At 38.9% G+C, this 26,021-nt stretch overlaps 1 protein-coding gene across 1 annotated transcript in view; it reads left to right on the top strand.

Annotated features, from left to right (window-relative positions):
- The window catches only part of CLNK (cytokine dependent hematopoietic cell linker), a gene marked incomplete at both ends in the record, with an annotated part of 105,721 nt that overhangs the window by 20,590 nt on the left and 59,110 nt on the right, over window positions 1-26,021 (top strand). The window contains 4 exons of the mRNA XM_082838133.1: window positions 3,055-3,092; window positions 15,772-15,913; window positions 17,181-17,278; window positions 23,042-23,087. Of these exons, the coding sequence (XP_082694259.1) occupies window positions 3,055-3,092; window positions 15,772-15,913; window positions 17,181-17,278; window positions 23,042-23,087 (324 nt within the window). The remainder of the gene's footprint in view (window positions 1-3,054; window positions 3,093-15,771; window positions 15,914-17,180; window positions 17,279-23,041; window positions 23,088-26,021) is intronic.

The following is a 26,021-nucleotide window of genomic DNA, read 5'->3' as shown; positions in this document are numbered from 1 at the left end:
TTGCTTTGTTCTTACATGCTAAGGAGAAGCTGAGCAGGGTGTATTCATCAAGGAGGACTAACATCTATAATGCAGAAACTATAAACGTTAGTAGTTTAATAAAATAAAGGTTTATTTCTTGCTCACATCACAATCCAATGTAAATTGAAGGAGGCCTTTTTCCAAACATTCATTTGGGATTCACTCTCCTTTTACCCAGTGGCTTCCATCATCCCTGAGGCCCTTGGGATCTTCTGCCTCTGGCCAGCCACTGAGGCAGGAATGAGAGGTGGAGAGTCAAGCGGGCCAGCCTGGAGTGGAATCCATCACACCTGCCTCATCCCAGTGTCCATAGCTCCATGCCAAGACCGCCCAGTGCAAGGGATGCCAGGAATTGTGCGCCAGCTGAGCGCCCACAGGAAGAGGAAAGGGGGTTTGGTGAGCACACAGCATTCTCAGCACTGCCAGGCGCCTGAGCTAGTGATGACTGGGGCTGGAAGGTGCTCTTTAATTTTTAGCTGAGATTGGTAGTCACGGAGTGTCCTCCAGAGGAGATGACATTTCAGACACAATAGGATGGGTGAAAAGTATCCAGGCCTGGGCAGAGCTGAGGAGAGAACTTTCTGGACTCAGGGACACATGAGACATCTCTGAGGTAGATGTACTGGATGAACTTAAAAAGAGGCTGATATGGTTAGAGCTCAGAGGAGGAAGAAACTAGAAAGAGATGAGATCAGAGACAGGCCAGGCGGCAGGCTGTGCTGGCCTCTGGGAGCAACGGCAGGGAATCTGGACTATGTTTCATGGGCCATGAATGACACGTGCTGATTTACAGTTTTAAAACTATGCTTTTAAAATTGCATTTGCAGAACTCTGCATTGTTCATAACACAGGTAGGTACTGAGGGAGATAGAGATAAAAGATCATTCCTTCCCTATAGAAGGGCAGTGGACTTAAACAGCAACGAAGTAATCAGACGCTGCTTCTTTTTATTTGCATAACGGTGAGTAAAACAGAAAATGACGGCTGTAACTGATTCAGTGAGATTACAGTGACCTGTAGTGGTCAGAAAGTGAAGCCCCAGGAGGATCTCAAAGTTTACTGAGCATTTTGGAAAACAAAATGGAGGAGGCAGGGACTCCAGGTGGAATCAACACGAGCAAAGACCCAGAAGTGGCACGTAGCATATTTGGGGAATCCAGGAGGGTCTGAGACTGCAATGCTGCTGAAAGAAGAGATCCTCACAGCTCTCCATGAGAATGTGGGTATAATGACTATGTTCAATGAAGCCAATATCCTAAAATGAAATGATATTGAACCCTGAATTAGACAGTGGAGCTGCTCTCCTAGATCACAAGTGCCAGAGCGGATCCCCAGTAAGTCTGTGTTCATTTGTGCCTGCCAGACCAGCTGGTGTTTAATGGGTGACATTATTAATTTAACTCAATTCATGAGAGAGTACAAATTGCTAAAGGGCTGGAAAACCTGTAGGTTTCTCTGCCAGGGATCTCACTATGGGTGTAATTGTGCTGGGACAGGGAGATGTTATTAGTGCCCCGGGGTAGTGTTTGCTGCTGGTCCTACCACCAGAATAGACTGTAACTGGTGGCAGGTGCAGACAGGATTCTCCTCCTCCTGGCTCATTATCTCAAGGAGATTAGCTCTGGCTTAACATTTCCCCCATGCACTGGTCCTAGGAAAATTCCATAGAACTGTGTTTCCACTGAGCCAAAGTTTCATTAATTTATACATTACACCCTACAGAAGACTTTGGCATGCTGGCACAAATTCACAGCTATTAATTTTGTATTTTGGTATGGGAAGAGAATTCAGGGTGAAAGGACAAAATTTAAGAACATGATGAAGCCAGACCAAAAGGTAGAAATACACATCATACCATGGTCCTCTGCACTATTTGGACGCAGGCTAGAGATTTGCCCTGAGAGTCTTAACAGCTAAAGGAGGAAGGGAAATGTGATCTCTTTTAAGATTGATGTTTTCCATTAAATCAAAGCAAAGAAGTGTGCATCTTCTGGTCCTGAGACCTACTAGAAACTTCTCATATATGTGCTAATAAAGAGAACATGATAAGAACATTTTCTGCCTACAATGTTCCCAAATTCAGACTAACAGCGTGAAATTATACTGCAATTTAGGAAAATGAAGTGTATGAGGAAGCAAAAAAACCTGCAGGTCATGTGAGCAATTCTTTGGTGGTTTTGCATAATCTGAGGGTAAAATGTAAAACATCGAGCACTGAGTACACTAGATGACCTTCTGGCAATCTTTCATAGAACAAGTCCAAGGGAGGAAGTTGAGTGTCAAGAAACATCTGCTGAACATTTATTCATCAAACTCCTATCAAGAACTCATTTGGGGCTTCCCTGGTGGCGCAGTGGTTGAGAGTCCGCCTGCCGATGCAGCGGACACGGGTTCGTGCTCCAGTCCGGGAAGATCCCACATGCCGCGGAGCTGCTGGGCCCGTGGGCCATGGCCGCTGAGCCTGCGCGTCCGGAGCCTGTGCTCCGCAACGGGAGTGGCCACAACAGTGAGAGGCCCGTGTACCGCAAAAAAAAAAAAAAGAACTGATTTGGTCAAGAGGGCCCTGCACCTCAAGCCAGGGATAGATGAATAAGTAGATATGGCCCCTACTCTTAAAATATGTAGAGTCTGTTCAAGAAGACAATGTGTGGACAGATTATTGCAAATGCAATGTGTTCCAGAGGGCAAGGGGAAAACACATGTGGTCATTGGCTGAGTTGCTGCTGAGTCATCACTTTGGGTGCTACTCATTGGGGGGCAGCGTTCCTTCTAACATTGTTTCTCTTTCAACGAGAAGGCTAGCTTGCTGTGGAAAGGCTTCTTAGTCGGGAATTGATTCTCTTTCCTCCTTTTCCATTGCCCCTGTTATGTAAGAGCAGCTGATAGAATGAGAAGCATGGAAATGTGCACTTCATTTTGAGCAATTACAGTCAAGAAAAATTAATTGAAACGAGCACAAGATTTCTGGAGAAAAACAAGGGCCCAGTCTTCCCAATGTTTTGCAATAACATTTTGGTCTCTTTTTGTTGGCAGGCCAGTACCAGACTATTAATGAGCCTCTTCCTGACGGAGTAAGTCAGCTGCTTTCCTTACCTATTTTGTCAGTGTTTGATATTTACAAAGTAAGTGGCTTTTATCAAGGTACTCAGTGAATTTAAAACAATTAAACTTTTCCAAATGGCATAAATCCCTGGCAGAGAAAACTGCATTTCAGTTCTTGGGTAGAAAACTGTATTCCTACAATATATGTAAATCAAATCATCATGCTGTATGTCTTAAACTTATACAGTGATGTATGTCAATTATTTCTCAGTAAAACTGGAAAAATAAATAAATATTGAGGCATTAATATAGAGAAAGGGAAAAACATTACATTTCCATTCCTCAACTATACAATAAAGACAAAAATTAACTCACAATGGCCATTGTGAAGATTGAATAAGGTGAAAATACCAACACATGGTGCTGGCAAGTGTGTGATGAGAAAATCACTTCCTAAAACTCATGGTGAAATTTTAAATTGCAAGAAACTCTTTGGAAAGCAATTTCATAATATTAACTAACAAATATAAAAGTGTCCATTTTCTTAGGCCCCATAATTCTATGGTTGGGAATTTAAATTAAAGAGTTAAGCTAAAATTTGGATTAATATTTAAATACTCATTTATATTTTATAATATATTTTAAATGGCAACACACTAGGATCATGCTAAATATTCAATAATAGAAGAATCATTGAGTGTATTATGATATATTCATATTATGAAGTCATTAATAATATTTACAAAGAAGTTTAATGACAAGAAAATTTTAAATTTATAACATGAAATCAGATATCTAATACTATAAATAATTTAATCGTTATATTATATATTATTATATTATAATTTTATAATATATATAATTATATATATAATTATAATATATTATATTATTAATTATAATTTACATAATTTGAATACTTTTAACTAATCTATCTATAGATGATAAATGGGATAGGTAGAAATGATAGAGATAGATAGATGATAAATAGATGATAGATAGATAGATAGATAGACAGGATTTACCTGTAAAATCATTGGTTCTTTACTATTTGAAAGACTTCTTTAAGAATTTGGATTTCCCTGGTGGCACAGTGGTTAAGAATCCGCCTGCCAATGCAAGGGACATGGGTTCGAGCCCTGGTTTGGGAAGATCCCACAGGCCTTGGAGCAACTAAGCCTGTGCGCCACAACTACTGAGCCCATGTGCCACAACTACTGAAGCCCACATGCCTAGAGCCCATGCTCCGCAACAAGAGAAGCCACTGCAATAAGCCCACGCATGACAACAAAGAGTAGCCCCTGCTCACCTCAACTAGAGAAAGCCCGCACGCAGCAACAAAGACCCAATACAGCCAAAAATAAAAATAAATAAATAAATAAGTTTAAAAAAAATAAATTAAAGCTATGGCTCTTCATCCCAGGACACACACTCACACACACATACACACGATGAATCAATCAGTCACAAAATATTTTATAAAGTATAAGGCTTATATATACTGAGCTTTTAGTAAGAACCCTGATAGTGACAGTAGACAGATACTAGATAGGTTAACAGATAAATAGGTGTAATGCATTATATTTAAAATAAAACTCTGTCCCTTTCTCTTTCTGGAAAAAAATAAACCAAAATATTTATATTTGGTCCTGGGGACAAGTTTCTGAGGGTCTGATGTAGATTCTCTTCAGACCTGGAGCGGTGGTTGCTGTTCCTGCTGGCGTCCCTTTGTGCCCTGAGCCCATGAAGTCTAGCAAGGTGACGGGACTAAAGATGGGCTCTGTCTCACATCTCCAGTTCTTCCAGCAGGTCCAAGGCTTTCCCAAAGAGACTATGCTCTGAGGAGTCTTGGTTGCCATAATAGTATAAAAATGATGTCCTTGCAAAAATGTCTATCTGTCAAATCCCAAAGGAGTCAAATACTGGTGCTTCAACTCAGAGCTCACTTCTGTGTGCAGTTCTGGAGGAGAACAGCCCAGTCACCTCACTCACTTTGCCAGGTCAATTGTGAAAACTCCTGGAGTGCACCTCCCAGCATCTTTGCTTTGCCATGGGCACTCAGCTCCGCTGATACTCAGCAGGTCAACTAGAGAGAAGGGATCTAACATGTCCTGAGCTCCTGTCATGGGCAGGCACCAAAGTAGAACCTTTATATACAATTTGCTCAATTAATCTCTGACTGCAACCAAATAAGGTAACTTTAGCCTTCTCCAATTTACAGACTGAAGTAAGGGAGGTTAAGTAACCTCCCCAAGGTCATAAAGTGGACTCAAAGTTTAGATCTAGGATAGGATGACTCCATCTTGGATCCATGCTAACACTAAGCAGACCAATCTCACCTGGTTTCCCATCCAAGAACTCCCAGTCTGATCCCTGCTTACCTCCTGAGACCTGACCAAGTAGGCAGGGTTTCAGGGCTATAATGACCTGTTGCTGGGGGCACAGCATGAGTGCAAATATGCAAATGTTTCTACTCCAACTTTGTGTTCAGTGATGTAATCTTTTCCCTTTGGGTCACCAAGCTCTCCCCTTCTAACCTGTTCCTGCTCTTAAATCACTATGTCGCTCCCTGGTCTCCTGCACCTGAACTCCTTACGTTTGATGAACGGGCCCTTCAAAACTTCCCTAATTCCTCTGTTCATGTAAGACTCAAGCCTTGCTTTCCATAGGAAGCACTAGGGAAAATCAAGGGCTGGCACATTGAAAGTCAAAATTCTTGTCTTCAGTGGGTCCATCTCCTTCTTCATGCTGTCCCATGAAGAACACAGATTTACTAAATTGCATTCTATACCTCTCCATTGAATGAGCAGAGTTGCCTTGAGCCAAAGTGGAGCCCAAAATGTCCTCCAGATAGGGGCCTGGTGAGGTCCCCCCATGCTATTGCTTACCTGGAAAGCAGACTCATCCTGTAACTAGTCTTTACTTTTACCAAACTGCTTTGATAGAGTGATGATTAAAAAAAAGACATACACTTGGAAGCTTGGGACTACTAAAGCACTTGTCTAAATATATTTCAGAATGAGAATAATGCCGACCTAGAATTTAAACTCAAGCCTATCTAATTCCAGGTTCCTACACTATAGTAAAATCACCTCATAGATATTTCTGCTTATACAATGAAATAGAGCACCTAACACATATAAAGTACTTAACAAATGTTAGAAAAACTTTAAAGCGAGGAGAACAAACCATGACTGGTGACCTTCTCTTATCTCAAGCTTTTTTTAATAGTAGTTGTTATTACAGTAGCAGTCATAATAATATTTACAACTAGTACTTAGTGAGTGCTGACCATCAGGTATTTTGCTAAAAATTTTACATTCATGATCTCAGTTAAGACACTTCTGGTTGAGTATGATGTTAACTGTGGGTTTGTCATATATGGCCTTTATTATGTTAAGGTATATGCCTCCTATACTCATTTTATTCAGTTTTTATCATAAACAGATGTTGAAACTTGTCAAATACTTTTATGCATCTATTGAAGTCAATATGTGATTTTTTATCCTTTGTTTGGTTAATGTGGTGTATCGTGTTGATTGATTTGCAGATTGAACTATCCTTGCATCCTTGGAATAAATCTCATTTGATCGTGGTGTATGATCCTAATGTATTGTTGTATTTGATTCGCTCATTTTTTCTTTAATATCTTTATTGGAGTATAATTGCTTTACAATGGTGTGTTAGTTTCTGCTTTATAACAAAGTGAATCAGCTATACATATACATATATCCCCACATCTCCTCTCTCTTGCGTCTTCCTCCGAAACTCCCTATCCCACCCCTCTAGGTGGACACAAAGCACCGTGGCTGCTTCCCACTAGCTATCTATTTTACATTTGGTAGTGTATATATGTCCATGCCACTCTCTCACTTCATCCCAGCTTACCCTTCCCCCTCCACATGTCCTCAAGTCCATTCTCTACATCTGTATCTTTATTCCTGTCCTGCCCCTACGTTCTTCAGAACATTTTACTTTTTTTTAGATTTCATATATATGTGTTAGCATACGGTATTTGTTTTCTCTTTCTGACTTACCTTCACTCTGTATGACAGACTCGAGGTCCATCCACCTCACTACAAATAACTCAATTTCATTTCTTTTTATGGCTGAGCAATATTCCATTGTATATATGTGCCATATCTTCTTTATTCACTCACCTGTTGATAGACACGTAGGTTGCTTCCATGTCCTGGCTATTGTAAATAGAGCTGCAATGAACATTGTGGTACATGACTCTTTTTCAAGTATGGTTTTCTCAGGGTATATGCCCAGTAGTGGCATTGCTGGGTCATATGGTAGTTCTGTTTTTAGTTTTGTAAGGAACCTCCATACTGTAATCCATAGTGGTTGTATCAATTTAAATTCCCACCAACAGTGCAAGGGGGTTCCCTTTTCTCCACACTCTCTCCAGAATTTATTGTTTGTACATATTTTCATGATGCCATTCTGACTGGTGTGAGGTGATACTTGTAGTTTTGACTTCTCGAATGATTAGTGATGTTGAGCATCCTTTCATGTGTTTGCTGGCAATCTGTGTATCTTCTTTGGAGAAATGTCTATTTAGGTCTTCTGCCCATTTTCGGATTGGGTTGTTTGTTTTTTTTGATATTGAGCTGCACGAGCTGCTTGTAAATTTTGGAGATTAATCCTTTGTCAGTTGCTTCATTTGCAAATATTTTCTCCCATTCTGAGGGTTGTCTTTTCGTCTTTTTATGGTTTCCTTTGCTGTGCAAAAGCTTTTAAGTTTCATTAGGTCCCATTTGTTTACTTTCAGTTTTATTTCTATTTCTCTAGGAGGCGGGTCAAAAAGGATCTTGCTGTGATTTATGTCATAGAGTGTTCTGCCTATGTTTTACTCTAAGAGTTTTATAGTGTCTGGCCTTATATTTAGGTCTTGAATCCATTTTGAGTTTACTTTTCTGTATGGTGTTAGGGAGTGTTCTAATGTCATTCTTTTACAAGTAGATGTCCACTTTTCCCGGCACCACTTATTGAAAAACCTGTCTTTTTTCCATTGTATATTCTTGCCTCCTTTATCAGAAATAAGGTGACCATATGTGTCAGGGTTTATCTCTGGGTTTTCTATCCTGTTCCTTTGATCTATATTTGTGTTTCTGTGCCAATACCATAAGTCTTGATTACTGTAACTTTGTAGTATAGTCTGAAGTCTGGGAGCCTGATTCCTCCAGTTCCGTTTTTCTTTCTCAAGATTGCTTTGGCTATTTGAGGTCCTTGTGTTTCCATACAAATTGTGAAAATTTTCGTTCTAGTTCTGTGAAAATTGCCATTAGTAGTTTGACAGGGATTGCATTGAATCTGTAGATTGCTTTGGGTATTATAGTCATTTTCACAATGTTGATTCTTCCAATCCAAGAACATGGTATATCTCTCCATCTGTTTGTATCGTCTTTAATTTCTTTCATCAGTGTCTTATAGTTTTCTGCATACAGGTCTTTGTCTCCTTAGGTAGATTTATTCCTAGCTATTTTTTTCTTTTTGTTGCAATGGTAAATGGGAGTGTTTCCTTTCTCTTTCAGATTTTTCATCATTGGTGTATAGGAATGCAAGAGATTTCTGTGCATTAATTTTTATCCTGCTACTTTACCAAATTCATTGATTAGCTCTAGTAGTTTTCCGGTAGCATCTTTAGGATTCTCTATGTATAATATCATGTCATCTGCAAACAGTGACAGATTTACTTCTTTTCAGTTTGGATTCCTTTTATTTCTTTTTCTTCTCTGATTGCTGTGGCTAAAACTTCCAAAACAATGTTGAATAATAGCGGTGAGAGTGAACAACCTTGTCTTGTTCCTGATCTTAGAGGAAATGGTTTCAGTTTTTCACCATTGAGAATGATGTTGGCTGTGGGTTTGTCATATATGGCCTTTACTATGTTGAGGTAACATCCCTCTATACCAACTTTCTGGAGAGTTTTTATCATAAATCAGTGTTAAATTTTGTTGAAAGCTTTTTCTGCATCTATTGAGATGATCATGTGATTTTTCTCCTTCAATTTGTTAATATGGTATAGCACATTGATTGATTTGCATATATTGAAGGATCCTTGCATTCCTGGGATAAACCCCACTTCATCATGGTGTATGATCCTTTTAATGTGTTGCTGGATTCTGTTTGCTAGTATTCTGTTACAGATTTTTGTATCTATGTTCATCAGTGGTATTGGCCTGTAGTTTTCTTTCTTTGTGACATCTTTGTCTGGTTTTGGTATCCGGGTGATGGTGGCCTCATAGAAATAGTTTGATACTGTTCTTCCCTGTGCTATATTTTGGAAGAGTTTGAGAAGGATAAGTGTTAGCTCTTCTCTAAATGTTTGACAGAATTTGCCTGTGAAGCCATTTGGTCCTGGGCTTTTGTTTGTCAGAAGATTTTTAATCACAGTCTCAATTTCAGTGCTTGTGATTGGTCTGTTTATATTCTCTATATCTTCCTGCTTCAGCCCTAGAAGGTTGTGCTTTTCTAAGAATTTGTCCATTTCTTCCAGGTTGTCCATTTTATTAGCATATAGTTCCTTGTTGTAATCTCTCATGATCCTTTGTATTTCTGCAGTGTCAGTTGTTACATCTCCTTTTCATTTCTAAATCTATTGATTTGTGTCTTCTCCCATTTTTCTTGATAAGTCTGGCTAGTGGTTTATCAATTATGTTTATCTTCCCAAAGAAACAGCTTTTAGTTTTATTGATCTTTGCTATTGTTTCCTTCATTTCTTTTTCATTTATTTCTGATCTGATTTTTATGATGTCTTTCCTTCTGCTAACTTTGGAGGGTTTTTTGTTCTACTTTGTCTAATTGCTTTTGGTGTAAGGTTAGGTTGTTCATTTGAGATGTTTGTTGCTTCTTAAGGTAGGATAGTATTGCTATAAACTTCCCTCTTAGAACTGCATTTGCTGCATCCCATAGGTTTTCGGTCATCGTGTTTTCATTGTCTTTTGTTTCTAGGTATTTTTTTATTTCTTCTTTGATTTCTTCAGTGATATCTTGGTTATTTAGTAGTTTTCCTACAGATTTTTTCCTGTAATTGATATCTACTCTCATAGCGTTGTGGTCAGAAAAGATGCTTGACATGATTTCAATTGTCTTAAATTTACCAAGGCTTGATTTGTGACACAAGATATGATCTATCCTGGAGAATGTTCCATGAGCACCTGAGAAGAAAGTGTATTCTGTTATTTTTGGATGGAATGTCCTATAAATATCAATTAAGTCCATCTTGTTTAATGTATCATTTAAAGCTTGTGTTTCCTTATATACTTTCATTTTGGGTGATGTGTCCATTGGTGAAAGTGGCATGTTAAAGTCCCCTACTATGATTGTGTTACTGTCGATTTCCCCTTGTATGGCTGTTAGCATTTGCCTTACATATTGAGGTGCACCTATGTTGGGTTCATAAATATTTACAATTGTTATATTGTCTTCTTGGATTGATCCCTTGATCATTATGTAGTGGCTTTCTTTGTCCCTTGTAATAGTCTTTATTTTAAAGTCAGTTTTGTCTGATATGAAAATTGCTACTCCAGTTTTCTTTTGATTTCCATTTGCATGGAATAACTTTTTCCTTCCCCTCACTTTCAGTCTGTATGTGTCCCTAGGCCTGAAGTGTGTCTCTTGTAGACAGCATATATACGGGTCTTGTTTTTATATCCATTCAGCCAGTCTGTGTCTTTTGGTTGGAGCATTTAATCCATTTACATTTAAGGTAGTTATCAGTATGTATGTTCCTATTACCATTTTCTTAACTTTTTTGGTTTTCTTATTGTAGGTCTTTTCCTTCTCTTGTGTTTTTTGCCTAGAGAAGTTCCTTTAGCATTTGTTATAAAGCTGGTTTTGTGGTGCTGAATTCTCTTAACTTTTGCTTGTCTGTAAAGGTTTTAATATCTCCATCAAATTTGAGTGAGATCCTTGCTGGGTAGAGTAATCTTGGTTGTAGGTTTTTCCCTTTCATCACTTTAAATATGTCCTGCCACTCCCTTCTGGCTTGCAGAGTTTCTGCTGAATGATCAGCTCTTAACCTTATGGGGATTCCCTTGTATGTTATTTGTTGCTTTTCCCTTTCTGCTTTTAATATTTTTCTTTGTATTTAATTTTTGATAGTTTGATTAATATGTGTCTTGGCATGTTTCTCCTTGGATTTATCCTGTATGGGACTCCCTGTGCTTCCTGGACTTTTGACTATTTCCTTTCCCATATTAGGGAAGTTTTCAACTATAATCTCTTCAAATATTTTCTCAGACCCTTTCTTTTTCTCTTCTTCTTCTGGGACCCCTATAATTCGAATGTTGGTGTGTTTAATGTTGTCCCAGAGGTCTCTGATACTGTCCTCAATTCTTTTCATTCTTTTTTTCTTTATTCTGCTCTGTGGCAGTCGTTTCCACTATTTTATCTTCCAGGTCTCTTATCCATTCTTCTGCCTCAGGTATTCTGCTGTTGATTCCATCTAGAGAATTTTTAATTTCATTTATGTGTTGTTCATCATTTTTTGTTTGCTCTTTAGTTCTTCTAGGTCCTTGGTAAATGTTTCTTGTATTTTCTCCATTCTATTTTCAAGATTTTGGATCATCTTTACTATCATTACTCTGTACTCTTTGTCAGATAGACTGCCTATTTCCTCTTCATTTGTTTGGTCTGGTGAGTTTTTACCTTGCTCCTTCATCTGCTGTGTATTTCTCTGTCTTCTCATTTTGCTTAACTTACTGTGTTTGGGGTCTCCTTTACACAGGCTGCAGTTTTGTAGTTCCCGTTGTTTTTGGTGTCTGCCCCCAGTGGCTGAGGTTGGTTCAGTGGGTTGTGTAGGCTTCCTGGTGGTGGGGACTGGTGCCTGTGTTCTGGTGGATGAGTCTGGATCTCATCTTTCTGGTGGGCAGGACCCCGTCTGGTGGTGTGTTTTGGGGTGTCTGTGACCTTAATATGATTTTAGGCAGCCTCTCTACTAATGGGTGGGGTTGTGTTCCTGTCTTGCTAGTTTTTTTGGCATAGGCTGTCCAGCACTGTAACTTGCTGCTCGTTGAGTGGAGTTGGGTCTTAGTGTTGAGATGGAGATCTCTGGGAGCGCTTTTGCCATTTGATATTACATGGAGCCGTGAGGTCTCTGGTGGAACAATGTCCTGAACTCAGCTCTCCCACCTCAGAGGCTCAGGCCTGACACCTGGCCAGAGCATCAAGACCCTGTCAGCCACATGGCTCAGAAGAAAAGGGAGAAAGAAAGAAAGAAAGAAAGAAAGAAAGAAAGAAAGAAAGAAAGAAAGAAAGAAAGAAAGAAAGAAAGAAAGAAAGAAAGAAAGAAAGAAAGAAAGGAAGGAAGAAAGAAAGAAAGAAAGAAAGAAGAAAGAAAGGGGGAGGGAGGGAGGGAGGAAGGAAGGAAGGAAGGAAGGAAGGAAGAAAGAAAGAAAGAAAGAAAGAAAGAAAGAAAGAAAGAAAGAAAGAAAGAAAGAAAGAAAGAAAAAGAAAGAAAGAAGGAAAGGAAGGAAGGAAGAAAGAAAGAAAGAGAAAGAAAGAAAGAAAATATAATAAAATACAATAAAGTTATTAAAATAAAGAATTTTTTAAATTATTAAAAATTTAAAAAATTTAAAAGTAATAAAAAAAGAAAGAAAGTGCAACCAAACCCAAAAATATATCTATCAATAGTAATAAGTGCTAAAAACTATACTAAAAAAAAAAAAAATGACAAACAGAACTCTAGGACAAATGGTAAAAGCAAAGCTATACAGACAAAATCACACAAAGAAGCATACACATACACACTCACAAAAAGAGGAAAAGGAAAAAATATATTTTTTGGGGGGGAAGTCTGAGGTCTTCTGTCAGTGTTCAGTAGGTTTTCTGTAGGAGTTTTTCCACATATAGATGTATTTCTGATGCATTTGTGGGGAGGAAGCTGATCCCCATGTCTTACTCCTCCTCCATCTTGAATGTCTCCTGGACTTTTGTTTTTGAAATGTTTTTGATTACTGCTTCAATCTGCTTACTAGGGATCAGTCTATTCAGAAAATCTGGTTCTTCATGATTCAATCTTGGAAGGTTATATAATTCTAAGAATTTATATCCATTTCATTTTGGTTATCCAATTTGTTGGCATATAGCTATTCATAGTAGTCTCTTATAATCTTTTGTATTTCTGTGGTATTTGTTGTAACTTCTCTTTTGTTTCAGATTTTATTTATTTAAGCCTTCTCATTTTTTCTTAGTATATCTAGCTAAAGGTTTGCCCATTTCATTTATCTTTTCAAAGAAGCAGGTCTTAGTTTCATTCATCTTTTTCTGTTGTCTTTTTTTCTCTATTTCATTTACTTCTGCTTTAATTTTTAGTATTTTCTTCCTTCTACTGACTTTGGGCTTTGTTTTCTCTTCTTTTTCTAGCTATTTTATGTATAAGGTTATATTATTTATTCAAGATTTTTCTTATTTCTTGAGGTAGGCCTGTATTGCTACCTTCCCTCTTAGTACTGCTTGGCTGCATACATAGGTTTTGGTATGTCATATTTTCATTTTTATTTGTCCTCATGTGTTTTTTTTTTTTTATTTCTCCTTTGAATTTTTCCATTAACCCAATATTTGTTCAGTAGCATGTTGTTTAGTCTTATGTTCATTTGTCTATACAGGTTGTATCCTTTTCTTCTCCCCCTCATATTTTTGTTGCCACAAAAACTTCCCTTTTTATGTTGTGAGTTCATTACCAAATTTAAGTAGCTATAGTTATTTTTAATGTTTTTTCCTTTAATCTTTATGCTATAATTAAGTGTTTAACAACCTATTCTGATATAGAGTTGCAATTTTCTGATTCTATTTATCACATTACTCAAAGTTTTGTATACTTTTACCTTTTTGTTTCAAGTAGAAGAGCTCCTTTCAACATTTCTTGTAAGGCAGGTCTAGTGGTCATGAACTCCCTCAGGTTTTATTGTCTAGGAAAGCCTTTATTTCTCCTTTATATCTGAAAGATAACTTTGCTGGATAGAGTATTCTTGGCTCACAGTTTTTATCTTTCAGTATTTTGAGTATGTCATTCCTTTCTCTCATGGCCTACAGAGTTTCTGCTGAGAAGTCTGCTGATAGCCTAATGGGAGTATCTTTGTAGGTTACTGTCTTTTTTTTCCCTGAGTGCCTTTATTACTCTTTCTTTATCATTGACTTTTGACAGTTTTAATATAATGTGTCTTGGAGAAGGTCTTTTTGCATTAAGATAATTAGGTGTTCTATTAGCTTCGTGGACTTGTATATCCAGTTCCTTCCTCAGGTTTGGGTAGTTCTCAGCTATTATTTTTTTAAATAAGCTCTCTACTCCCTTCTCCCTCTCTTCCTTTTCCGGTATACCCCCTATCTTATGGTGCTTTTTTCTAATGCAATCAGATAATTCTTATAGAATTTCTTCATTTTTTAAAAAAATCTTAGTTCTCTCTCCTCTTCTACCTGAATCATTTTTAAATTTCTATCTTTGAGCTCACTGATTCTCTCTTCCACATTATCTGCTCTATTCCCAGTGCTTTCTAATGTATTCTTCATCTCATTTACTGAGTTCTCAAGCTCCAGAATTTCTGTTTGATTATTTTTTAGAGTTTTAGTCTCTTTGGTAAAGTATTCCTTCTGTCATTGGTTTTATTCCTGAGCTCATTGAATTGCTTTCTGAGTTTTTTTATGGCTTGTTGAGTTTCCTCATGACAGCTATTTTTAACTCTACCAGTTAGATCACAGTCTCCTGTGACTTAAATTTGGTTTCTGGATAATTGTCATATTCATTTTGTGATACTGTGTTACCACGGTTTTTCATGGTGCTTGATGAGTTGTTCCTCTACCAGTGCATTTGAAATAGTAAACACCTCTCTTGTTTAGGTAAAGCTTTGATTACTTTGATTCTAACAGTTCCACAGATGGGTAATTAGAGACCTTTCTTTTGTTTTTCAGTAGGTGCTGCTATAGCACGTTTTTGTTTTTTCTTATCTGAGCTGCCTATTTGAGAATCAGCAGTTTCCACCCTCCACTGCCTCTACCAGAGATTTCACTGGTGCCCTTGTCATTGCAGCTTATGCCTCTGGGATCACTGGTGCCTTGCTGATGTCAATGTCACTGCTGCTACTGGCATCTTCATGTCCAGTGTTGCTTGAGTTATCAGCAATGCTACTGTAGCAAGGGATAGGGAGCCATGGGCAGGGGGTGCCAGAATCACACACACACCTGGCGTTTGCATGTCCTGCTGCTGCTGCTGCTGCTGCCCAGTTCCTTGTGGCCATGGGCACCACTGCAGCCAGGAAATAAGAGTCGTGTACCACCTCTGCTGCTGCCACCAGGTTTTCTGGGGGTCAGGATTATGGGCACCACCTCTACTGTTCCCCTGATTATACTCTCTCTATGTATTCCGATCTACCTACCTTCAGATGTACAAACATGTGGATCTCTCTGGAGTCCTGGTGTCTTGGGCAGAGGAACCTTTGTTGAGTTATGGATGTTTTACTAGTTGTAGATTGAAGGGGAGAGACAAAGGGAGTGTCTCACACCATCATAACGCTGATGTCATTCTAGGGATAGCATTAGAATTCTGCCTACTACAAGAATTTAACTGCCTCAGATCCCAGACTCTCAAATCTTTAACTCCAAGCTAAGAGAATCTGTATTACTCCCCTAGCTAGCATGGTAGTCTATAATCTTTGTCATTATTGTACCTTTCCTTGACTCACTCAAACGTTCCCTCCTTAGGGAAGGAAATTAGCAGCAGTCCTCGATGGAGCAAAAGGCCACACAGACGAGGACTATGAAGACCTTGAGTTTCACATGGTAGAAGAACAGCAATCAGTGAAAATTTTACCAGCCAGGCCTATAAAGGAATCTGAATATGCAGGTAACATTTGGGGGCTGAAATCTAAAAATGCATGTCTGTGCTGCAATAATGCATAGCAACTAAAGCTGCAGGTTCTGAATTAAACAGCTCTAGTTTAAAATCATGCCTCTATGTCTTATTAGCTGTGTGACCTTGAGCAAGCATCTAAAAATCATTTTCTCTATCAGAAAACAGGGTTCATAATAAGAGAACTTACCCCCAGCGTGTTTTTTGAAGATCACATGTATGATGCATGCTGAGTTCTCACCAGAGGACTTAACACAGAGTCAGAGCTCTGTGACTATTGGTTATTATTATCATGATGCTCATCTTGAGTCCTAGAAACAACTGATGAGCATGACAGAACATTGACCAGCAGGAATGTGGGCAACATCCCTGTTAAGACAAAGTTTGCATAGAGGAGATTACAGTAAAAGGGAAGACTTTTTAATATGGCTGATCTGTTTTGCCAGTAACCAGCATATGTGTGCAACTAGGGCATGGCAGCAAAGCCAAGCTTTTTAAGAGAAAGAAGAGCTTATTACAAATCCACCGTTGCCTCTTTCTAACTGGGGTGCTTTGGGCAGCTCCAGCAAGTTCTCTGAACATTAGGTAAAGCACACTGCTGTAAGGGAAAAGAGAAAGCATTTGTGATTTCTGAGAGCCTGATCTACTAAAATGACTCTACTGGGGAGAATCACCTTGTAAATAATAATGATATTCCTTTCTTCATTTACTCAGCAAGCATTTACTGAGTATGTACTGTGTGCCAGTTATCACATTAAGATTGATCAAGTGACATAAAGATAAACAAAGCATAATCCATGTTCTCAGGAAGGTCACAATCTAATGGCAGAAAGACAGATAAACAGATAAGTATGATAGAATAAGTTAAGTAGATAATGTATATAATTATGTTAAGTATATAATTAAGCATATGTTAAGTATATGACATGGAAAAGAGAGCCAGGGGTGGTGTGCAGGTGTCTAGGAAGATTTTCGAAGGGCATGACACAGCCCAAGCCTTGACAGATGAGTAGGATTCTCCAAGTGGATAAGAGAATGAAGAATGTTCAGGTCCAGACTTTGACATTTACGTGTATGGACCAAGAGGAGTGACTTCTCCTCTTTGAACCTCAGTCTCTTCATCCGTTAAGTGGAAGTAGAATTACTTGCCTCATACCTATATTGTGATGATTCAATGAGTTTGTAGATAGGCAAATAGTTTATAAATTATAATATGCTGAGCCATGTAAAGTATGACCTTAAATTTTTTCTCTTCTCACAGATACACGTTATTTCAAGGGTGTGATGGACACACCCCTTTCCTTAGATGCCAAGACCTCTATCCCCACAGACAGGCAAACCCGGATGAGGCTGGAAGAAGTGAGTAAAGGCTTGACCATATGAACCAAACATATGGAGAGCACATCCTAGCAGCCTAGAGCTTCCCCATCTCTCATTCCCACGGCATCTTGTTAGGTGATGAGCAGGTCAAGCTCAGTGAGGTGCAGGGGGATTAGACTGGTGGGGTCATCATCCTGTAGAGTAAGCCTAGAAGGGAGAAGAACATTTGTTGAAGATTTTCTGTGAGCCAGGCATCAGGCTTTCCCCTGCACCTCATCTAATGCTCATCCTGTTCTCCGGAAGCAGAATTTAAACTCAAAGCTTGTTGATAATAACATCATTTTGCCCAGATTTTAGGCCCAAAGATTCCAACTGCTAATTATGTGGTAATAAGTACAGTCAGCCTTCCATATCTGCCAGTTCCCCATCTGCAGATTCAACCAAGGATTTAAAAAACAAAAATTCCACAAAGTTCCAAAAAGGAAAACTTGAATTTGCCACACGCCAGCAAGTATTTACGTAGTATATACATTGTATTTACAACTATTTACATAGCATTTACATTGTATTCGGTATTATAAGTAATCTGAAGATGATTCAACCAACCAAGGATTGAGTAGTACCATAGTATGTACTTAGTAAAAAAAATCCAAGTGTAAGTGGACCCACACAGTTCAAACTCGTGTTATTCGTGGGTCAGCTGTATACAGGAGTATGTGTGTAGGTTATTTCCAAATACTATGCTATTTCATATAAAGGACTTGAGCATCCACAGATTTTTATATTCATGGGGATTCCTGAAACCAATCCCCTACAGATACCAAGGGATGACAGTAAGTCAAACAACCTCTCTGAGCCTGCCTCTTTGTAAACCCATCTAAAAAATAAGAATAAAAATCTGCCATGCTTACTTCAAAAAGCTGTTGAGACCACAAAAGATAATCTTATGAAAATATCTTGTAAATGTAAATACTCTAAACACATATAGAATTTTATTTGTAATAACACTTTTGCTAATGTTTAATTTTCTTAATGCATAAATGCATAAAATACAAATTAATCATCCCTGGGGGTGCAGGGCTATTAGTCATAACATTTTGGGTACATTTCATGTCAATGTTTTCTATGCTGATATGTTTTGCGCAAGGGAGTCCTTATTATATAACATACACCAGTTTTCTTTCCTTTTCACATTAACTTTCAGTCATAAAACAATCTCTCATGTGACAAAACAAGCATTAATAAGCATAATCTTTACAGATACATCACTCCCCATTATAAGATTTTTAATTATTTTACTTAACCACTGAGTGAAAACATTTTAAATGGTTTTAGTACATATTGTTAAATTTCTTCCTGAAAAATCATTTCAATTTACCCTCCCGGAAGCCTTATGTTGGAATTTCCACCTCATAGAATTCTCACCAAAACTGGATATTACATTTTTAATCATAATTTAAAAAAACAAAAAAGAGATTTCACTGTTCTTTTTTTAAATCTGTAGCACATTTATTAGTGAGTGTGAACATGCTTTTGAATATTTATAACACATCTTCCTTGTGCATTATCTGTTCAAATAGTTTACCTACTTAACTTGAGGGTTTCTGTTAAATATTGACAAGAAAAGGAAACTACAAATTTTACCAAATAATGTCATTTACACAGAACACAACCAATAGAGAATGGGAGAGCAAGATGAGGGATAAAATACTGAACACTTCCTCTTTACACAGACACCAAGCTAAACACTTGAATCATTCACTCAACAAATTCACTCAAGACATATGTGTTGGGTGCCTGCCATGGACCAGACAAAATTATAGGCATCAGTAAACCACCAAGGCCCTGCTCTCGTGAAACTTACATCTAGTGGGAGGAGGCCTGTGATAAATAAATAGATAAATAATAGATACAAAGACAATATGTCAAGTGATGAGTGCTTTGAAAAAATAATGAAAGCAGGGCACTCATGGAAGGTCTTTCGGAGGATAGATGGCAATGAATGAATGAATGAATGACATTTAATCCTTAAACTGACCTTGCAAGAGAAACGTTATAATCCCTATTTTAATGGCTCCAATACTTACCTTCTCTGAGCCTTTACTGTCTCAGCTATAAAAACTCATAGCTTTATGAAAGAAGACACAGTCTTCTTTCCCAGTTTGATTTCTATTCACATGGAACCCTTATTCCAGTCTGTTCCTCAAAGTTGTCACGTGAATATTTGCTACTATTCCCAAGATGTAAAACTGGGGCAGCCCCACAGGGGGCTGTTTGACAGGGAGGAGGACACTTCAGGGCTCTCATCACTAAAGCATGAAGCATATTCAGGGAACAATAGGAATTTTAGAGTCATTGGGCCAGAGGCTAAAGACACAAGTTCTTATCTGGTTATAAAGAATAGAAAATTCTGACCTAGAAAGTTAAGTTTTTCTTTCCCTAAAAATCACTGATAATCCCCCTTTCCATGTAAGTAAACCTTCATGAGAAGAATGCTTTTTAAAAAAATAATAATTCTTATTTAATTTTTTTAAAACAACTATGCCAGAATTTGTCTCCATTTGTATTACTTTATATCCTTTCATATTATCTTTGTAGCTTTCTGTTATAAATTTCTTCTTTTAGTTAGGTCACTTTGCAAGTGGAACTATAATCTCAACATATTAAGTCAAGTGAAATCTTGTGAGAAAAAGGATATGGGAGATTGAGCACAATTTTGGCCAGGAGGGAAGTTGTCTTATAAATTAATTATATAAGGACTTGGCCTTGATTCAGATAAAAAAGGAATTTTGCTTTTATAATCAATGTTTGAATAATCAAGTTTTTATGGTAAGCAGATTCTTTTTATTATAACCTCATTCTCAGGAGTTAATTCTAATTCATTTTGCACATTTATGTTGAGAATAAACTCTCTGTGAAATGGATCTTCAACAATCCTTACAGGGGCCAGTTCTTACGGTGACTCCTTAGACTGGTTACAACTGTCTTAAACCACTAGACCACTGTCCAACTTTTCATTTATTGAGCGCTTGCTGTGTACAAAGCACTATGCTCAAAAATGGGGGTAAAAAAAATTAGCCAATGCCCACAGTCTAATGGAGGAGGCATTGGCCCAAACAGACAGTATTGATGTAATACAAAGCATTAAGACAGAAGTGACACAGGATGCAATCCAAACAGACAGTATTGATGTAATACAAAGCATTAAGACAGAAGTGACACAGGATGCAAAGAGCAGGGAGCTGCATCACTTAGTCCAGCCAGAGGCTTTTAAGAAGCCTTCTGGAGGAAGCAATGCAAAGCAGCCTTTGACATCAGTAACATATTGCACTGTAATCAGTAGTTCTGATCCGAGACCATTTTGACCCCTAGTGGTCATTTACAATGCCTGGAGACACTTTTGGTTGTCAGGACTTGGGGAGTGCTACTGACACGTACTGGGTGGAGGGCAGGGATGCCGCTCAGTATAATGCAAAAGCACAGGGCAGCCCTCACAGCAGAGAATCATCCGACCCCAACTCTCAATGATGCTAAGGCTGAAAAACTTCTGTTATAATTAAACGTGTGTTATAATATGTTGTAAACTCAGAACTGCGTGCATGTCTGAGTCTTCCTTCACCATCCAAGTTCTTATTCCTCTTTGTTCCCTCATAATCCAGCATTGATACAGGTATAAAGTAGGCACTAGTAAATATTTATTTGATAGAAAAATGGGAGTAGCGCTGGGGGAGGGGCAGGAAATATTTCTAGGCCCAGGATCCTATGCTAATATCATCAGAGGGTACCTCCCCCTGGGGAAGATGCAATGCAAAGAAACTCTCTCATGCGAAAGATCCAAATGGATCCAAATGTTCAAAAGGGAAAGTGGACATTGGCCACCAAAAGGGAAAAGAACAGAAACACTAAGGAAGCCCCATCCCTAATACCCTAATCACGCACGGCCCAGCTGAGACAGAGACAATGGAGAACCTCTCCTGCTCCAGGCTAGCAATGGCAGGTGGGCAAGGGCATTGGGAGAGACCCACTCTGCAGGGCAGGTGCACAGGGAAGGCTGAAAGCTGAGGATGCAACAAGAACTTTGCAAAACTCCAATAAAGATGTTAAAAAAAAAAGCTACTATAAAAAAATAAAATAAAAACCCAGCACACCAGCCTCCATACCCTGGCGGAATTGGAAGCTGATGGTGTGACGAAGGAAGCCATAACAACAGCAAACCCAAACCACGCTCAAGCCTTGACTAACTTGGCCAGCAGAAGAGCCACCACTTTCCAAGCATAAATAAGGTGTTTCAATGTTCCACAGAGGAAGAGGTGGACGTTGAACATTAAGACATGAGGTAACAGGGCGTTCAGTGACCCTTCCTCCCCATTCACCTTGGCCAACTCAATTTGGCACCAATAAAGTGTAACACTGAGACTCTCTATTAGTCAGGGTTCTCTAGAAACATAGGCGGTAGATGATAGATAGTTAGATAGATAGATAGACGGATAGGTGATAGATAGATAGATGATAGGATAGATACAATAGAAAGACAGAAACATATAGACATATATAGCCATAGACATATACACATACATATAAATAAATTAGTGATTATGGAGGCTTAGTCCCACAATCTGCCATCAGAAAGCTGGAGACCCAGGAAAGTCAGTGGCATAAGTTCCAGCCTGAGTCCAAAGGCCTGAGCACCAAGAGAACCAATGATGTAAAGCTCAGTCATCGAGGGCAGGAGAAGACCTTCGTCCCTGGTCAACAGTCAGGCAGAGAGATCAAATTCTCCTTTCCCCTGCCTTTTTATTCTATTCAGGCCCTCAGTGGACTGAATGATGCCCACTGGCATTGGGGAGGACAATATGCCTTACTCAGTCTACGGATCCAAATTCTAATCTCATCTGGAATCACTTTCACAGACACACAGAAATAATGTTTAATCAAATATCTGGATACCCTGTGAACCTGTCAATTTGACACATAAAACTAACCATCGTAGACCCCAATACTGATCTAGACTTAAAGGCTTTCAAAGGCATTGGGCATCATTAGGATGTCTCTATCATCTTCTTCACTCTCATGCCTAATAATTGTACAGCCATCCCTTAATAGTTCAGCAACACCTTTAATACTATTAATAATGACAGCTAAGAATTATTCAGCTTCATTTGTGTCATTTCCCGTTCTAGGCACATTGCCTGTCTCATGTAGTCCTGCCACCCTTGTGATGTATCAGTTCTTTTGTTACCTCCTCTTCACAGATGAGGAAACTGAGGCTTAGAAGTTTAAATGACTGGCCATGTTCTCATAGCCAGCACATGATGGAGGTGAAATCCCAACACGGGCATCCACACGAGGCCACACTCTGAACTGCCTGCTCCATCGCTTTCATGGACTTGATCATGTATGTTGATCTTCACATTAATTCAATGACATGATTGACTAAATATTTTCCCTATTAAAAAGATGAAAAATCTAAGACTCATAATATGGTAAATGCTTTTCCAAAGTTTCACAGCAATAAGATTGGATTGGATCTCAATTGGATCTCAAACCAAGTATTTTTATGCCAAATTACCACCTGAGGCCACTAGCCTCATTGCTGGCACAGTGGTACATGTATTTACACGTATTTACACATATTGACTGATTGCCTCCCATACTCATAGGGTGATCTATAAGAATGATGAGTCCAGGGACTTATGCCTTTATCCTTGGGAATCATCAGATTACAGTTATATACTGAGTGGCAGGTCATGAGATGATACAGTCACAATTTAAGAAATAATGGTGCCATGTTGTCTTCTACAGGTGGAACAACCCATTTCCAGGGATATCAGAAGCCAACATGTTAAAGGTAAAGTCAAATCACAAAGTTTGAAATATAAGTATATTTGCATCTTTCTTTGCTTCCAAGATCCTCTTACATTTTTGTCTGTGGTCACAGATTGCTTCAACAAGGTTATCTATTGACTTAACCTTCATGAAATAACTAATTTTGGAAAGAGTCTCCACGTCTTATGCCTTTTTATCACCTTACCTTATTAATGAAGAAATTGATCGTGAAAAGTCATATTCCATGTTGTGCAATTTGGGAAAGAGATTGTTTTGAAACATATGGGTTGCATCAGATACATAACTAAGTTATTTCTCTAAGCATACCCCTCTGTAAAATTGCAAGATAGAAATCTAATTTTAAAATGCTGATTAATTAACATGAAAATAGATTTTAAAGCTTCAGGCAAAGCAACTCAATTTGGAGATAAAGATACAGGTAAGAACCTGAAAGGAAATAATCAATTTCAGTAGTGCTAGAAGCACAAATGGAGGACAGCCAAAGAAATTTAATTGGATCCTATACATTATAGCTTCTCTCACCACTTCCCCCAATGTCCCCATATTCTCTTACAATGTTCAGTTAGAAAAGATGACAATCCCATGATTTACATTTCCCAGTAACTGAAACATCGAAATCAACTTTTATGTGTCTGATGCTATATTCTATAACATATTATTAACATCACATTTTCTTTAACGGGAAAGTGTAATAGTTAGGGTCCTAACGGGAAACAGATGGCACACACCCAAATTAGGATAATTTAAGGAGGTTTATTTACAAAGGAACTATTGACTAAGGTGTGTGAGGTGTAGGAGAAGAATGAGGGGTGATGCAGAAACTGGGGCCAACAGCAGTGGTGCTGTCACCACCCCTAAGCCCAAAAGGATGAGGGGACAGCTACAGAAAACCAGAAGGAGCTCACCACCTTGAGAGGAGCAGTGACCATTGGTTGAGGAAACACCACCAGCCCATGTGGACCTCCCAGGGTGGGACTCAAGGGAATACATGCCCCAACCTCCCTCTCCAACCTTCCTCTGATCTCCTGTTCGGACTTCCTAATGGCTGAACCCAACCTGAAACCATGGGGCAAGGTAGCCTGCATGTGCTGGTTGGTCTCCCAGGATGGAGAGTGGGGTGGAGCAGGGCGGACAAGGTGAACAGTGGACCTGGAGGCACAAAGGGAAGATATGCACAAAGGGAAGCAAGGTGGAAGGAGCAATGAGAGGAGCCCAAGCCCAGGCTCTACTACTCCCTGGCTGTGTTACCTTAAGTAATGCACCTAACCTTTCCAAGTCTTACTTTCCTCCTCTTGAAATGGGAAGTGGGCAGGGCTTTTCTGACTCATCAATTCAATTGAATTAGCAGAGGCAGGAAACAAGAGCTGTTCCCTATTCCATCTCTCCTCTCCATCCTTCACAGCCTGACAGATCCCTGTCTATCTTCCCTCTAGACCACTCCTAAACCCCTCAAAATAGGGGAGATTTCCTATCAGTGCCTCTTTAGTCCTTAAACACGGAAATGCCTTCCATGCACACAGCACTTGATTCAGAGCTTTTCTCCATTAACTGATGTATTTTAATCCTTAGAAGACCACATGAATTATGTAGAGGAAGTTTTTTCATGCCTCTTGACAGAGAAAAGGAGCAGAGCACAGAGGCATCCCAGACAAGATCATAATCATTTGATATATAAATGTCTTAGGTCCTAATAGAAGCTTTATAGGCAATTTATTGAGAAATGAGTCCTGGGGAGAAAGCAGACAAGAAATGGATTTCACAATTCCCCTCTTTTTTTAATAGTTCACTATAGACATGCACCTTCATTTCTTTGATTGCAGAATCTTCTTTGACCACTATTCTACATATATTAATATGTCTGTGTCACTATCAGGATGGTTCTAATTCCAATTCCAACATATGCAGGGGGACAGTTTCCACCCACGCACCATCAAGCAATTCTCTGGATACCAGCTGGGTATCCTACAATTCAACCCAATTCTCACACTATCCACCCAGAGACAGCACCAAATTCTACAAGTTAAGGACTCAGTGCTACCAGACCGTACCTCACCACCACTTCAGATGCCAGTCACAAGCCCAGATTGTCACCTGTGTTTCTATAGATGGGAGGTTCCAACCACTCCCTCCTTAGGTTCAATTAATTTGTTAGAGTGGCTCACAGAACTCAGAGAAACATTTTACTTATTAAATTACCAGTTTATTGTGAAAGGATATAACTCGGGAACAGTCAGATGGAAGAGACGTATAAGGGGAGGTATGAGGAAAGGGCAGGGATCTTCCATGCTTCCTGAATCTCTCAAACTCCAAACTTTTGGGGTTTTATAGAGGCTTCATTACATAGGCATGGTTGATTAAATCATTAGCCATTGTGGACTGAACTCAATCTCAAGCCACTCTCCTCTCCCTGGGACAGTGGCGGGGGCGGGGGGGGGGCAAGGGAGGGTAGACGTAGGGGACTGTAAGTTCTTTTAACCCTTTGATCCTGTGGTCTTCGGCTAACCACCACTGACAAACAGTCCCCATCATTAGATGGAGTCCAAAAGTAAGTCACCTCCTTAACATAACAAAAGACACCTTGATAGCTCTCATCACTATGAAATTCCAAGGGATTTAGGAGCTCTGTGCCAGACACAGGGACGAAGACCAAATATATATTTCTTATTATAAATCCCAACATCACAACTATTCATCCATATATTCATCTACACTTTGCCTCAGCTTACAAATATTTGGAGTAGTCAACAAAAACTTGCATGGTAAAATGGAAGAAAAATTTTTTAAATCGTAGGAAGTATCTAGATAGACTGTAAGACTAAGGCAAAGATACAATTCAGGCTGCTCGGGCACACATCACTACATTCTATTACAATTAAACTGCTAGTTTTTCTCTAAGCTTCCCAGTAACCTAAGCAAAAAGGCGATCACGCTTTTT

The sequence above is a fragment of the Leucopleurus acutus genome (genome assembly GCF_964270905.1).
Source record: "Leucopleurus acutus genome assembly, chromosome: 4".
Classification (NCBI taxonomy): domain Eukaryota; kingdom Metazoa; phylum Chordata; class Mammalia; order Artiodactyla; family Delphinidae; genus Leucopleurus; species Leucopleurus acutus.
This window is presented reverse-complemented; position numbering and strand designations above follow the sequence as displayed.